At 49.9% G+C, this 13,943-nt stretch overlaps 1 protein-coding gene across 5 annotated transcripts in view; it reads left to right on the top strand.

The window, feature by feature from the left end:
• Nucleotides 1-13,605, top strand: part of MAP2K5 (mitogen-activated protein kinase kinase 5) — a 270,206-nt gene extending 256,601 nt beyond the window's left edge. For 3 of the 5 annotated variants that reach the window (XM_024761655.1, XM_024761656.1, XM_024761658.1), the window contains one exon: nucleotides 13,150-13,602. In XM_024761655.1, coding sequence (XP_024617423.1) covers nucleotides 13,150-13,391 — 242 coding nt within the window. In that variant the 3' untranslated portion in view covers nucleotides 13,392-13,602. Of the gene's footprint in view, nucleotides 1-13,149 lie in introns of all 5 variants that reach the window. The other 2 variants (XM_024761657.1, XM_024761659.1) reach the window with 2 other exon arrangements.
• The last annotated feature ends 338 nt before the right edge of the window (nucleotides 13,606-13,943 follow it).

The raw sequence follows: 13,943 nt of genomic DNA on the forward strand, positions 1-13,943 counted from the left end.
AAAAAAAAAAAAAAAAAAACAAGATGGCACTTCAGTTAAAGTTATTTACCCAAAAGTTTGACATCTGGTATCTTTAGCAATTTTTCCTCTATGTTTCTTGTTGATTTGGTAACATCAAAAAATCTCCACTTGAGCTTCAGTCTTTGTGTGAATGGTTGTTTTTCCTTATTAAGAAACTAGAAAAGCTGTTACTAAGATGAATTTTAAGAGGTAGCAGCCTTTACTTAATTGGATGCTTCTTGAAATAAGATGAGACAATGGATATGAAGTGTTTTGAAAAGTTAAAAGTGTGATGCCAGGGCTCGAAACCTGTGACTCACCTGCCAGGGTGATTATTTGTCACTTCTCGTTGGCACCTCCCAGTCGCCACCATTATCACCCTTCCCGCTGCCCCTACCATCACTCACACACATATTCTCTCTCTCTCTTTCTTTCTTTCTGTCCTGATGAGTCATCACACTGCATTTTCAGCTGCGTTGGCCTCATATCAGTCATATGATATGCCCTTATTATTTTAAAATTTTTCCCAGATTTGTGGTTATGTGCCCTTTTTTCATTCCTAATGATGTTTCCTTGTGTCCTCTTTTTACCATTTTTGTCAGAGTTAGTCTACTTTATTAATCTTTTTAAAGAACCAGTATTTTATTGATTTGATCATCTCTTTGATATCTAATTCCTTTGTGTTCTTTATTATTTGCTGTTTTATGTTTCCTTTGGATTTACTTTTTGTTCTGTGTGTAATTTATTGAATTGGACACTTAGCTTGTAAATTTCCAATCTTCTTTTCCTTAATATATCCATATAAAGCTATAAATTGCCTTTTAAGTATTACTTTAGCTGCATCCCACAAATATTTATATGTAGTGTTTTTGTTGTCATTCAGTTCTAAGTAATTCCCAATTTCAATTAGGATTTCTTTTTTGACCAACGAATTATTTAGAAGTATTTTTTGTTTGCACATAGTGGTGGTGTGTTATCTTGTGATTGTTGTCTACTTTTCATGCACCATGGTCAGAGAACATAGTTGGTATAGTATCAGATCTTTGTTATTTGTTGAAACGCCCTTACTACACTGTTTTGTTTTGTTTTTTTTCAGTGTTCTCTCTTTGCTTGAAAGAAATGTGATTCTCTAGTTGTTGAATGTGGTGTCCTATTTACATCCTTTAGGTCAAATTTGTTAATTGCATTACTTAAATATTTTGAGGCCCTACTGATTTTCTACCTGCTTTATTTATCAATTACTGAGACAGCTGTGTTAAAATCTCTCACTATTAGTGTGGCTTTGTCTGTTTTTCCTTGCACTTTTGTCAGTATTTGCTTTAAGGCAGTGATGTTAGATGCCTATGTCAAAATGCTGTATCTTCATTTTAAAACGTTTCTTTTATCTTTATGTAGTGACTCTCATTACCTCTAATATATTTTGCTTGAAATTTTATTTTTGTCTGCTATTAACATACCTATGCTGTCTTCTTTTGGTTAGTATTTGTCTGCTATATGTTTTCCTATCCCTTTGTTTTCATCATCTCTGTGTTATTTTGTTTTAAGTGAATCTCTGCATTTTGCTGTTGATGTTTTTAATTTTATCTGAGACTCTCTTTTAATTGATTAGTTTATTCATTTATATTTATTGTATCTCGATACACCTGATTTTTTTTTCTACTATCCTGTTTTGTACTTTCTTCTCTACAATGCTTTTTTGACTTCTTTTTTCTCCTTTCTTCACTCTATTAGATTAATTTTTTTCTTCCTTTTTATTCTTTCCAGTAGTTTATATATTATATTCTATTTCTAGCCTCTTATTATCCCTGAGTTTCTAACTTAATTTAGCAAAGCCTAAGGTTAATCACTAAATATACGCCCCTCCCCAACAATACTCAGCCTTAGGTTCGATCTCATCTTTATATTAGGTAGAATTGGCTTTAGCTGCACATGATTAAAACAATCAGCAGCTTAAGTAAGACAGCAGGGTATTCCCCATACATATAAAGGAAGGCAGGAAGTAGGGCGCCCAGACTAGCTGGCGGTTCCTTCCATCTTTCCAGTCAAGGGGCATTTGAGCTCCAGACAACAGGAATGAGGAAGGGCAGTAGAAATACCCCTTCATTTAAGGACAGTTCTGGGGATTGGCACACAGCATATGTGCTCCCATGGCATTGGCCAAAAGTAGCTGCAAGGGAGTCTGGGCATGCAGCTGCTTTGCTGGGTGACACTGTTCCTTATTAAAATCAGGATTTGTATCACTAAGGAAGAAAGGGGAATGTTTATTGAGAGGCAGCTAGCAGCCTCTGCCACAGCCTCTCTCCCCCGGACATAAGGACCCTAAGAGTTTCTGATCAGTCCCTTCTTTCATGTCCAGAATTTCATTGTCATTTTGTTTTTAGATCCTCACAATTAGTCATTACTCTTGTTGTCATTTTGTATAATCAGTACTTATTGAGATTTATCCATGTATTTAGCAGTTATGTGTTCCTTATTCCTGTTGCATCCTACTTCCTCCTTCTGAGGTTTCTTTTCCTTTTGGAAGTATATTAAGAGTTCTGTCAGTGAGGGTAAAACTGAGTTTTTGTTCTAGGATTGTCTTCACTTTGCCCTCTTTTTTCTTTTGGCTGTGCTGCGTGGCTTGTGGGATCTTAGTTCCCCAACCAAGGATTGAACCCAGACCCTCGGCAGTGAGAGCACAGAGTCCTAACCACTGGACTGCCAGGGAAGTCCCGCCCTAACTCTTGGTTGTTAGTTAAATTGGGTTTAGAAGTTTAGATTGACAGTTTTTCCCAGGGCATTGAAGATACTGTGTTGCCCTGTGGTTTCTACACTTGCTGTTGAGAATCTGCCAGCTGCTCAGCTGCTGCCCTTTGTGAGTGATATGCCTGTCTCTCTGGTTGCTTTTAACATCTCTTTTCCTGGTATCCTTCAGTTTCCCTACAATTTGTCTAGGTATAGGTTTTGTTATAGTTATTCTACTTGGAGATCATTATGACTTTTGAATCTGAAAATTCATATCTTTCATCAGTTCTCAAAATTTTCAGCTGTTGTCTCTTTGGATATTGGCCCTACCCCACAGTGTCCCATCTCTTCTCATTCTTTCCTCTGGGTCTTTCTCCTTCACATTAAAAAAAATTATTTTTTGTTTATCTCTCATTACTGACTAGTGCTCTGGGTAATTTTCTCAAACCATTCTTCCAGCTTACTAAATCTATCCTTGCTATATATTCAGCTTGCTATCTGGCTCATCTATGGAGAATTTCTTTTGTTCTTTCCAGTCACTATATGTGTTATTTCTGTAAGTTATATTTGATTCTTTTTCAAATCTCTCTTCTCTTTTTTATAATGTCTTGTTCTTAATGTTTCAATTTCTTCTTTTATGCCTTCAGTCTTTTCAACTGTACATCATTTTACATTTTCTTTCCAATTATTTTTCTGTCACCTTGGTTCTGAGAGCTCTAATCTTCCTGTGTGTTGTGTCTGCTGACTCCTGTCCATGGATAATTGTTTCCTCACACGTTTTGGAAGTTTTATTGTAAGCTCATACTGAATGGGGCTTAGTACTGTGGAAATTACTGAATTCCAGACGTACTTCCCCAGAATGTTTTTTCATGCTCCTGAGAGATACTCCAGAGTATTGCTAGATCAATATCAATGTTACATTAGTTTATGAGCAGCCTTGTGTTCTGAGACCACAGTAGTGGTACATTGAACTCCAAAGTGCACGAGGCTCAGAACCACCTCACACAGCATCCCCTTTGCTGATGGGCAGACTTTTTCTGGCTCACCCTTTCTGCAGTCCCAGTTTTGCTCAGGGTCTCAGGCCGGCTTCCCAGGTGGCCCTTGTCTCCTGTGTCCACTTAGTTCTTCACACTTTCCAGGTCCTACATTCCTAGAACTGATAGCCTCCCTGAGGGCTACAAGACCTCCACGCACACACTTATAATTCTGGTTTTCAGTTCCCTCTTCGTTTTTGGCACTTGCAGATTTCCTTCTTTTTTACAAGTTCATCTGGTACACTTTTTGGAAAATGTTCCATTTTTATCTGGCATGGCTGGGAATTTGTAGAGGGAGGGCTTTTAGGCTTAGTCTCTCCCCATCTCTTCATTCACCCACTGTAGAATCACCCTGTTCTGTTTTGTTCAACAAGCTTACTGAGCTGCCTGCTGTGTGCCAGAAATTGTGCTGGGTCTCATTCTTTCTTCCCCTTCTGCACGCTCACATGCCCACACATGCGTGTACACACACACAGAGCCGAGGTCTCAGAGTTTAAACATCAAATCTCAAGAGGTAAGAAAAAAAGAGGGCTGGAAAGAATCCATCCTTCTGAGCATTGTGTCTTTAAATCCCCACCACCACACAGCCATCACACCAAAAGACGAACCTTGAACGTCCAGATGCCTGTAAGTGGCCCCCATATTCACTGCTTGGACCTGCAGACTCAGCCTCTCAGACAAGAGCCCTCAGCATTGTTGGAGCGAGGCCCCCCCGCCTCCCTCTGGCACCCTCAGGTCCTGACTTCTCTAGGTATCTGCTCAGCCTGAGACTGCGAGGGGGAGCCAGCACTCTCCCTGCTGTTCCCCCGAGCTCTGTCTGAGTTTCCTACAGGGCAGCCACCACAGCCCCCGCTAAATGGGCCAGTGGCACCATTCTGCCACCCAAATGGGTCAGCTTCCTCCGACACAAACTCGTGAGTGCTGGCATCTGCATGTTTACCCCTCACGGTGGCCCACTGCAGTCTTCTGTGCCCCCTCCCATACCACACTGCTCGAGTCCCGTGGCTGCCCTGTAAGGACAGGCCCTAGAATGACTTGCGGAGACCTCTGGAAACATCTTGCTCTCTCGATTGGCCATTTTCTGAACAATTACTTTGTGTAGGAACACATAGATCTGCTTAGGTGAAAGGTGGAGAGTGCCTTGACCCCCCCCTTAGATGCCTGTGTACAGTCTAGGATGGCTGGAGGTAAGCAATTTGCTGCTAATAATTGAATATTTGGGAAGAAACATCTATTTCTGTAGCAGTTGTGAAGATAAACTCAGGAAGGTCGATTGAAATGGCATGTCACAGCTGCAAATCATTTCTGAGGTCTTAAAAGAAAATGAAGGGCTAGAAGGGAACCCCCAACCCCAGCTGTGGAAAAGCTTTAGGAATCAGAGGCTGAGAAAGCACAGTCTCAGAACAAACGCCTTAACTCGGAAAATTCCACAGCCGGGGCGTTGGCCCAGGTAGGCTGGGCTGGGCAGACAGGCAGATTCCACACTAGCTGATGGGCAAGGCTCACACCTTCATCTTACTGCCGCTCCCCTGCATGTATTCTACCTGGGGGGATAGTAACCTCCCCTCGCACTGCCCAGGGTGTATCTGTGAACCCCTGTCTGCAGACAAGCAATCTCTCACCCGACCCCAGAGGCAGAGAGAGCTGGGGGATTTGGCTGGGTGACGAGGCCAGCCAGCAGCCTCCCTGTGTTCAACACCAGCTGAGAAATAAGGCTCAGGAAATGACAGAAAGGAAGCATCACCCCTACTTCTGTAAAATCTGAGTTGACGGGCACGCTTATGTGGGTGGCCCGAGGGGCCCTCCTGAGAATTTACCGCAGAGCCCAGTCAGAGGTGAACAGCCTGCCTGGAAGCTTACCGGGAGAGGGCAGGCCAGAATGCAGCCTCCCTGTGGGCAGGAGACCCCTGAGCCGGGCCTGCTCCATGCTTCCTCCCAACATTGCCACGCCTCCCCCTGGGGACACGACTGAGGGGTGTGATAACAACACAGGTCCCTCCATGTGGAAGGATGAAGCCAGGGCAATGGAGGTTCCCCTGGAATAGTTTCTCTTTTATAGGTGAGGCCATCATGGCCCTTCCCAAGCTATCACGACTCCTGGGCTGCTGAGAGAAGGCTTGTTGACTGTCAGTCCAGGGCTCCGTGCCTTACCCCACACAGGGACAGATGGAAGAATTGCTGTGGAGGTGCCTCAGCTTCTCCCTGCTGAGTTGTGCCTGGGGGCTGCCCTGCAGCCACAATCCCAGCCACCTCCTTCCCTGACTTCCCCTGTTGATTAGCTCGGGCACACCCAGCCTGGAAGGAAGCGTTGACCCCAGGGATGATCATGCGTTGTTATCTCATGTAATTAATATTATAAAGGCTGCCCACTGCCCTGGCACTTGTCAGCCGTTTAGCAGACAGTGGACATATGTGCATTTTTCCAAAAATTACTTAACTTCTCTAATCTGAAGTTATCTCCAGAGTAAGTAGAGATTAGATTGCTAGTTTTGAATCTGTAGCAGTGGAATGCTTTTTATTATGTAAAATTAATGCAGGATCTCAATACTAATATAGGAAAAAAGTAGTGTTTTTTTTAGCATGAATGTGTAAGTAAGTATTCATTGCAGACACTGTAGACATTGTAGAAAGGTGTCCATGAGACTTCTCTTGAAGGACACGAAAATCTGAGAGCCAGGGTCATCGGGGATGGTTATAGTCTAATATTTGCATCAGTGTTCCACTTATCTCTGATACTGTTTCAGGAGCCCCATATCAAGGAAATCCTGACTCACCAGTTGCCCTCTCGGCTCAGGCATCTTTTAAGCCCAATAGAAGCTTTAAAAAGGAATAGCAGAAAAGTTTTATTTTAGAGTTTAGTTGCTGACAGTAGCTAGCAGCTGTTCATATGAATTGCTTACGGTAAATCTACAGGTCAGACAAGAGGGACTCAAAGCTTGCAGGAGCTGACGCCACTGGAAACTCAGAGCAGGCCTGACCCACACCCCTGTCTGGGCATCGTGCACCGGGCCACTGGGCAGATGTGCTTCGTGGGCTCAGTGCACTGGCTCTGGTGTGCTCACACAGTTTTATAGCTACACACAATGTGAGTGGACGTCACAGCCCTGAGTTCTTTTAGATGCCCAGTGTACCACCACAACCTTCCTAGGTGTCGGCCCATGTATGAGCAGTCGGTAATATGCACAGATCTGACAAGCAGACTGCCTGTCTTAAGAGCTGCAGAAAATCAGTTACCATCACAGTGCTGGGTAACACACTGCCAATATTCAGGGTAACATTTAGAGTTGAACATAGTTGAGTGTATATATTATTTTTTAATTAGTTTTTTTTAACAAATACAGCTTAAAATATCTTAATGATTTGAATCAAACATGTGTGGAAGCCCCAGCACACCTCACACTCTACAGCCCTGCTGGTCTCTGAGGTCCCATCCTATCCTACCGCACCTCCATATTGCCGAGAAGGACTGAAGTGTTTTACCCCTGCCACAAGGGCTGGATCCTAAAGGGACATGCAGAGAGCCTTCAAGTAAGGCTGGCAGGCCCAGTGCAGAAAGGTGAAGTGATGGGCAGTACGTTGACCTTGGGGCCCCTCCAGCCTCTCAGATCACCTCTTACAGGCACCTGCCTCATGACAGGACTGGCCCTGCGGCTCGCCTGAGTGCGTGTTGGACTCTTCTTGTTTTGGACTTAGCTGGAGTGTAACTGGGCTGGGCTTGCTTACTTGAATGAGCTCGTGGGTCCTTGGCATTCTGTCCCGTGTGGCGTCCTTGGTGGGAAAGGAGGTGCCTGGTGGCCTGGTCTTCATCCTGAGAGAGAGGAATCCTGTGGTCCAGAGAGTCAAGAGCAGCCTCAGCTTGTGAAGCCTTCTCCCCAGGCCTGCCCACCCAACCTACGGCCCTTCTCAGCCTAGCCTCAGGCTCCTGGGAAGCAGTGTAACTTACCTGTCAATCCAGTTGACTTTTCTTCGCAGTTCCTATGTGATTAGCACTGCCCTGCCCTCGAGGCTTCCAGTCTGTGCTAGGATAAGGTGAGCTCAAATGATAATAATACACAGTAGAACAAGGGTATGCCCTTGTTCTGGGAGAGATGGCACCTCTTGAGAGGAGACATGAAGAAAGGCCCCACAGAGTAGACCTTAGGTTTGGGGTGCAGTCTGCTGCCAGGCATCCTATTTATTATTTCCACCCTTATGTCTAGGGTGTGGTCTCCATAGCCCTGGAAAATTTCTTCCAGGCCCTGGGTCTTCATTTTCCTGCTTCTCTAGAATCTAGACCCAAAGAGAAGGAACAGGGACCACCCGGCGCCTGCTCTGAGGGCAAGCTGTCCTGCAGGGTGGATGCCGCCATCCCCCAGCCCTGGCAGTGACGAGGAAGGACAACATAATGGCTGAGGCTCGGGCTCTGGAGACAACACCACGTTCAAGCGCCGTGGTCTTGGGCAGATTCCTTAATCTTTCTGTGCTTTAGCTTCCTCACCTATAAAACAGGCATAATATAATACTTAATAGATTTGCTGATTATTAAATCAATTACTTGATTGTGCCGGACACAGCTTTGAGCGGGGAGGACACAGTTTGCCTTTTGGCCACTGTCATTTCAGTTTGTCAGTTAAAAATCACTAGTTAAAAGTAATGTACCAGGGCTTCCCTGGTGGCGCAGTGGTTGAGAGTCCGCCTGCCGATGCAGGGGACGTGGGTTCGTGCCCCGGTCCAGGAAGATCCCACGTGCCGGGGAGCGGCTGGGCCCGTGTGCCATGGCCGCTGAGCCTGTGCGTCCGGAGCCTGTGCTCCACAACGGAAGAGGCCCGCGTACCGCAAAAAAAAATAATAATAATGTACCATATATTCTTTTAAAAAGTAGGAATTTAAAACTCACTGTGCCCGCCCCCAGTGAGCAGAGTAGTGCGCTGTCCTCCGCTGGGTTCAGCCCTTAACCCTGCCACTTTCTAGCTCTGTGGCCTTGCCCCAGGTCACATTTATCGGCGTCTCAGTCTCCTTTGTGTGTAAAGGGGGTGATGGTTGGGTTCCGGGCCATGTAAGGCAGCCGGGGCCTGGCCCACAGAAAGGGCTCGATGAATAGATGCAGACAGAGAGGACAGGCAGGTCGCTTTTTCCTGCCTCAGGCCCACGGCCAACTGAGGGCCTGCGACCTGCCAGGCGCTGCACCGGGCAGGCGCCCACACCAGCAAGTCCTTAAATGGTTCACATGCAGGACGTTCTTTAGGAGGCTATACGAGAGGAGAGACTATAGCGACCCCAAATAGGTAAATTCCTATTTGGGAAGAAACTCGAAGCCCAACTAAGGGCAGAGAGTGAGGTGTCAGTGAATGAGCACTGGCCTGGGAGTCCAGACACATCAACCTCAGGCGGTACTTCTCCACAGCAGGCTCGGGGCGTCCACCTCCTGCCCACACGGTGGACCCCTGGACCCCTCCTCTCCCTGCCCCCTTTGGCAGAAGCATGGAGCGCTGTCCACATGGGGAGGGTCCTGCCATCAGTCATCAGGAAGGCATCTCATCACAATGACACGGGTGGGCAAAAATTAGGGGCATTATTACAGAAGGAGAGGGCCAAACTCTAGCGAAGCCCTGGAGGCTAGTGCCCAAGTGAAGGAGGGTGTACTGAACACTCTAGTTTCTCTTCACGAGTTAGTGCACGGGCATGATCTGCCCCTCGGCCCCGTGGTGGGAGGTCTGCACCCGGTGATGCTGCCAGCTTTGGTTGTTGTTGACTCATCTCTCTCACTCTCCCCTGTGCCCGCCTTTTGGATCCATCCTACGTCTTCCAGTGCCATTCTTTTCCCTTCATTATGTCTCCACCTTCTGTGGCGAAGTTTGTGGGCCATTATACTTCAACCCTCGCCGGTTTAATTGTTGCAATTGGCCCTGAGAGAATTCGGGAAAGGAAAGTGGCTCCCACTGCCTGGTGATGAGGCCAGTGAGAACATTCAGCGGCTCCAGCCTGCACGCGCCCTGCCGGCCTCTGCGGAGTGACCACTGACACACTCTGCGTGTGGGTGGCAGGGGCCTGGGTGTCTGGGGCCGTCACCTGGGGTGGAGGATGCTCTTGACAAGCAGCATGTGGGTGTCCTGGCTCCGAGGAGATGGGATCCGCTGATCCTTGGAGGCTGAGGGGGCTGCGAGTTTGTCCACATCTGGATTTCTCTGCCTAGGGGGAGATGTGCATTTACCCAGATGCAGAGGAGGGTCTGGCTTCAAGGGGCTGCAGCCCTCTCCGGACCACACAGAGACCCCCAGAAGGGCTGTGAGGTCGGCTCTCCGGTTGCAGGTGCAGGAGAGCATGTGGTCCTGAGCATGGCATTTGGAGTCAAGAGACCCATGTTGTGGTTCCAGCTCAGCCCTCGCTTGTGCGACTTCGCACAGGTCCCTGAGTGTCTGTTTCCTCATCCGCGAGGGAGCTGTGTGCGCCTCCAGAGTGAGCATGGCGATCGGTGGGAAAATGAGAACAAAGCCCTCAGCAAGGGTCTGGCACACAGCACTCAATCCATGGTGCTGGACTCGGTATTATCCGGTGTGCAGTTTCCATCGGTCTCCAGGCATCTTGGCTGTTGCAGGCATCTGCTCAGGCCTGTCAGGAGCCACCTAGGAATTCAGGCACCTCAGCGTGGCCGAGCGATCTTCATGCTTTTCCCGGAATCGTCCATCAGATTTCGTTTGCTCATTAAAGTCATGGGGAGCACCTGCATCGTGTGCATCACAGGGCTGGAGGAGTGTCTGCTGTACTCCAGGGAGGAGAGGGAGCACGTGTGCTGTCAGGGCCACAGGGGATGCAGTCAAGCCCTGAGAACGTACCAGAGTAGCAACCAGAAGCTCCAGCACTTAACCAGTCATGTCCCCTCCCCGGTGCTCAGTTGCCTTTTCTGTAAAATGGGGTGGCGGTATACTTTCCCTGCTTCCCACCCAGGGCTGACGGGAGGGGGCAGAGTCAAGTAAGAGTGATCTGCCACCCTGACACCACTCTCCCAGGATGTCCCAGGGGTGACACAGGGGTCAGGACCTGCTGTCTCAGTCCCCCTCTGGCCAGGCAGGCCTGAATCCCATGGCAGAAACAAGGCAAGGGGGAATTGCAATCTGGCTCTGCCTACTCCAGCTCAGCCCAGGGAGTGCCCCAGGCAGTAGGTTTGGGTTATAGAGACTTGTGATCCAGTCGCAGCTCTGGGAGATGGGGCAGGTCAACCGTGACCTCTGTTTCCTCGTCTGCAAAGTGGAGGTTATTGTGCCCACCTATGTGACTTAGGACTTAGTGCCTCCACCCCAGACCGTGAGGTGTGCATGGACACTGTGGGCAGAGACGCTGCCAGGCTATCATGGCCCCCAGGGTCTCCAGTGCCATCTCAGCTCCTGTTTCCCTCTGTACAACTCTCCATGTTCTCACTCCCCACATACTGGCTTTCTCTGCGTGCCCATTCAGATGGTGGACCAGGCAGCCTACAGCTCCCACATTCTCCTGTCACAGCCCAGGATGCCTAGAGAGGCTTGGGGTCTCCCCTCCATCTCTGTCTCTGTCTCTGTCTCTGTCTCCGTCTCCTCTCTTTCTCCCTTTATGATTCCCCTTCTCATTCCCCCCAAACCCATCAACAGTGGCTGGGGACAAAACCACTTGTCTCGGTCACTTCCGTGCAGGGTGGTGTAAAGCATCAGGGGTACACAGGAGATGGGGGTCACCTCCCAGTCAGGGAGGACAGGAAAGGGGCAGAGTCGCCACCAGAGCGGTGGATGCTGCCCCTCTCCTCGTCAGCCTCCCGGTGCACCTGGGCGAAATGCTTCCTGCAGTGTAGCCAGCAGCCTTCCTGTAACTGGAGGAACGCTGCACTCTCCCCTCCTGCGGTTCTGCTCTGCTTGTTCCTGAACAGATGATAACAGAGATGGAGCATATGGCCCCCAAAGTCACCGGGCATTCTGGGAAAGTGACACTGTGCCACCCCGGGCTTCAGGGGAGGGGCTCATAGGCTCCTGAGCACAGCTTCTCCCTTTGTTCTTCAGAAGGGCACAAGGTCACCTCCTCTGAGCCTCCTGAAAAGGAAATGTGCTCACTGACTTCAAGAAGAATCCCCTCTATCTAGGTACTGATTTAGGCAGGCACATATAAGGTGAGATGATATGTGTCGGGGTGGGGGACATATGAGAGCCAAGACAGAGTCCCTCTTGGGCCTCTCCCACCTCAGCCCCCCCTCAGGCTTGTGCTGCCTGTGGGACACCCGCCCGACCTGACCTCCCGCCTCCTCCCCAGCCTGGTCCTTGACTGCTCCCACACACAGTGGGGTCTGGGCATCCGAGCCCTGGCCCTGTCCCTCCTGGCTCTGTGATGAGCTCATCAGGAAGGCTGCCTCGAGAGCCCCGCCTGGCCAGAGGGGAGGCAGAGGGGGCCCAAGAAGGGCTCAGAAAGCAGGAGGGAGCAGGGAATTCGGAGCTGGATGGCTGAAGCGAGAGGGAGAGAAGGAGCAGGGGGACTTGGGGAGGAGGCAGCGGGGAGCCCCCCATGCTCTCTGCTCGCCCAGCGTGGCTCCCTCAGTCTCAGGCTACAAAGTTTTTGGTAGGAGAGGAGGCTGCCAAGTGAGCATTCCTTAGCAGAGAAGCACTTGGAGAAGAGAAGGGAAGAGAATGCTTTCCAGTTTTCCTTTCACCTTTGACCTGTGGCCAGGGTGATCCCATGGCTGCCCCTGCTTTTTTCTGACCTTTCCTGGGAACTCCCAAGGAGGCCCTAAGATTGTGAGGAGGAATCTTGTCTCTTCAGGACAGCTGGGGAGGGGGCTGACTAAATATAACCTGGCCTGCCTGTGGGCTAAGTAGGTTAGAGCCTGAGGGGCCACATGGAGGCTGTAGCGCCCCTCCAGAGTCCGGTCCCCAGCCCCCAGCTTCTCACCACGAACCAGCGCATCCGTCCTCCCCCTGACACGTTTGCCTTCCCTCCACTTGCAGATTGTTCATAGGAGGGCTGGAGACAAAGAAGAAAACTGGGGTTGACGTAGCCCCTGATGAGATGATTCTCTGGTCTCTGGGCAGCAACTTGATAGGAACGCTGGCAGCTCCGGTGCCAGGCCTTGCCTGCCAGCTGTTGGAGGGATGCTGGGCTGAGGAAGGGCCAGGCAGTGTGGAGTTAAGATAGGCTCACACCCTTGGGGATCTTTCAGGCTGGTTGGAGTTTCAGGAGAAGGTAGCCAAGCACCAGGCAGAATGTGAGGTTTGCAGCGAGTGCTCTAGACAGGCATGTCATTGCTCCACCTTGGGCCTCAGTCATCTAGGCTGTGAAATGGGGCTGAAGCTGCCCTCACCTCACAGGGCTGTTGGGGAATACTGAGAACAGGGCTTGGAAAGTGATGACGTGCAGAGTCTGGGGAATGCCTGTCACAGCTTCCTTCTCTTCCCTGCAGGGCCACCCATTCATCGTTCAGTTCAACGACGGAAATGCCACCGTGGTGTCCATGTGGGTGTGCAGGGCACTGGAGGAGAGGCGGAGCCAGCAGGGCCCGCCCTGAGGCTGCAGTGTGATGCTGAAAGCCCAGGACTGGTCACCAAGGGGAAAACGTGCCTGTCGTGCCCTTCGTTTGCTGTCCGCGCCAGAAGAGCTTTGCTGGACTCACCTTCGACTCTGCTGGCAGATGACCTTGCCTAGGAAGCCCTCAAGGGTGGCCAACCCCTGCAGGGCAAGCCCTCGCCCCCCCTCCGGGTCTGGAGGCCTGACTGGCAGGGAGGGTAGAGGGGTTGGGGCATCGAGAAGAGAGGTTCCTACGCTCTTGCTGCTCTTCCTTTTTCCTGACGTTCTCCTTTGTAAAGAGTCAGGCCCCGTCAGTATCGCTGATGGGAATAAAAGTATTACTGCTTTGTGACTGCCCACCGCCAGGAGGGTTGTGCTGTGCAGAGGGTCCGTTGCCCGCCCAGGGCTGGGAGCGGCGCAGGGATATTTGTGGCAGTGCCAGCCCCCCAGGAGCGCTTCCTGCAGTTCCGTGACAAGGCCCACAGCCCGGCCCATTTGACAGGTGAAAAACTGAGGCGTGGAGGTCCCTGAACCGAGTCCCACGGCGAAGAGTGGCCAAGCCAGCACTAGAGCTAAGATCTCAGGACCCACGTCACGTGCCCCTTCCTGGGCTGGAGTTTGTCCCCACACTCACGGGCCAGGCAGTCCCGGCAGCAGCTCCAGCTCCAACACAGGGATCTGATCTGGGGC

Source organism: Neophocaena asiaeorientalis, unplaced genomic scaffold (assembly GCF_003031525.2).
Source record: "Neophocaena asiaeorientalis asiaeorientalis breed wild unplaced genomic scaffold, Neophocaena_asiaeorientalis_V1.1 scaffold465, whole genome shotgun sequence".
Lineage (NCBI taxonomy): Eukaryota > Metazoa > Chordata > Mammalia > Artiodactyla > Phocoenidae > Neophocaena > Neophocaena asiaeorientalis.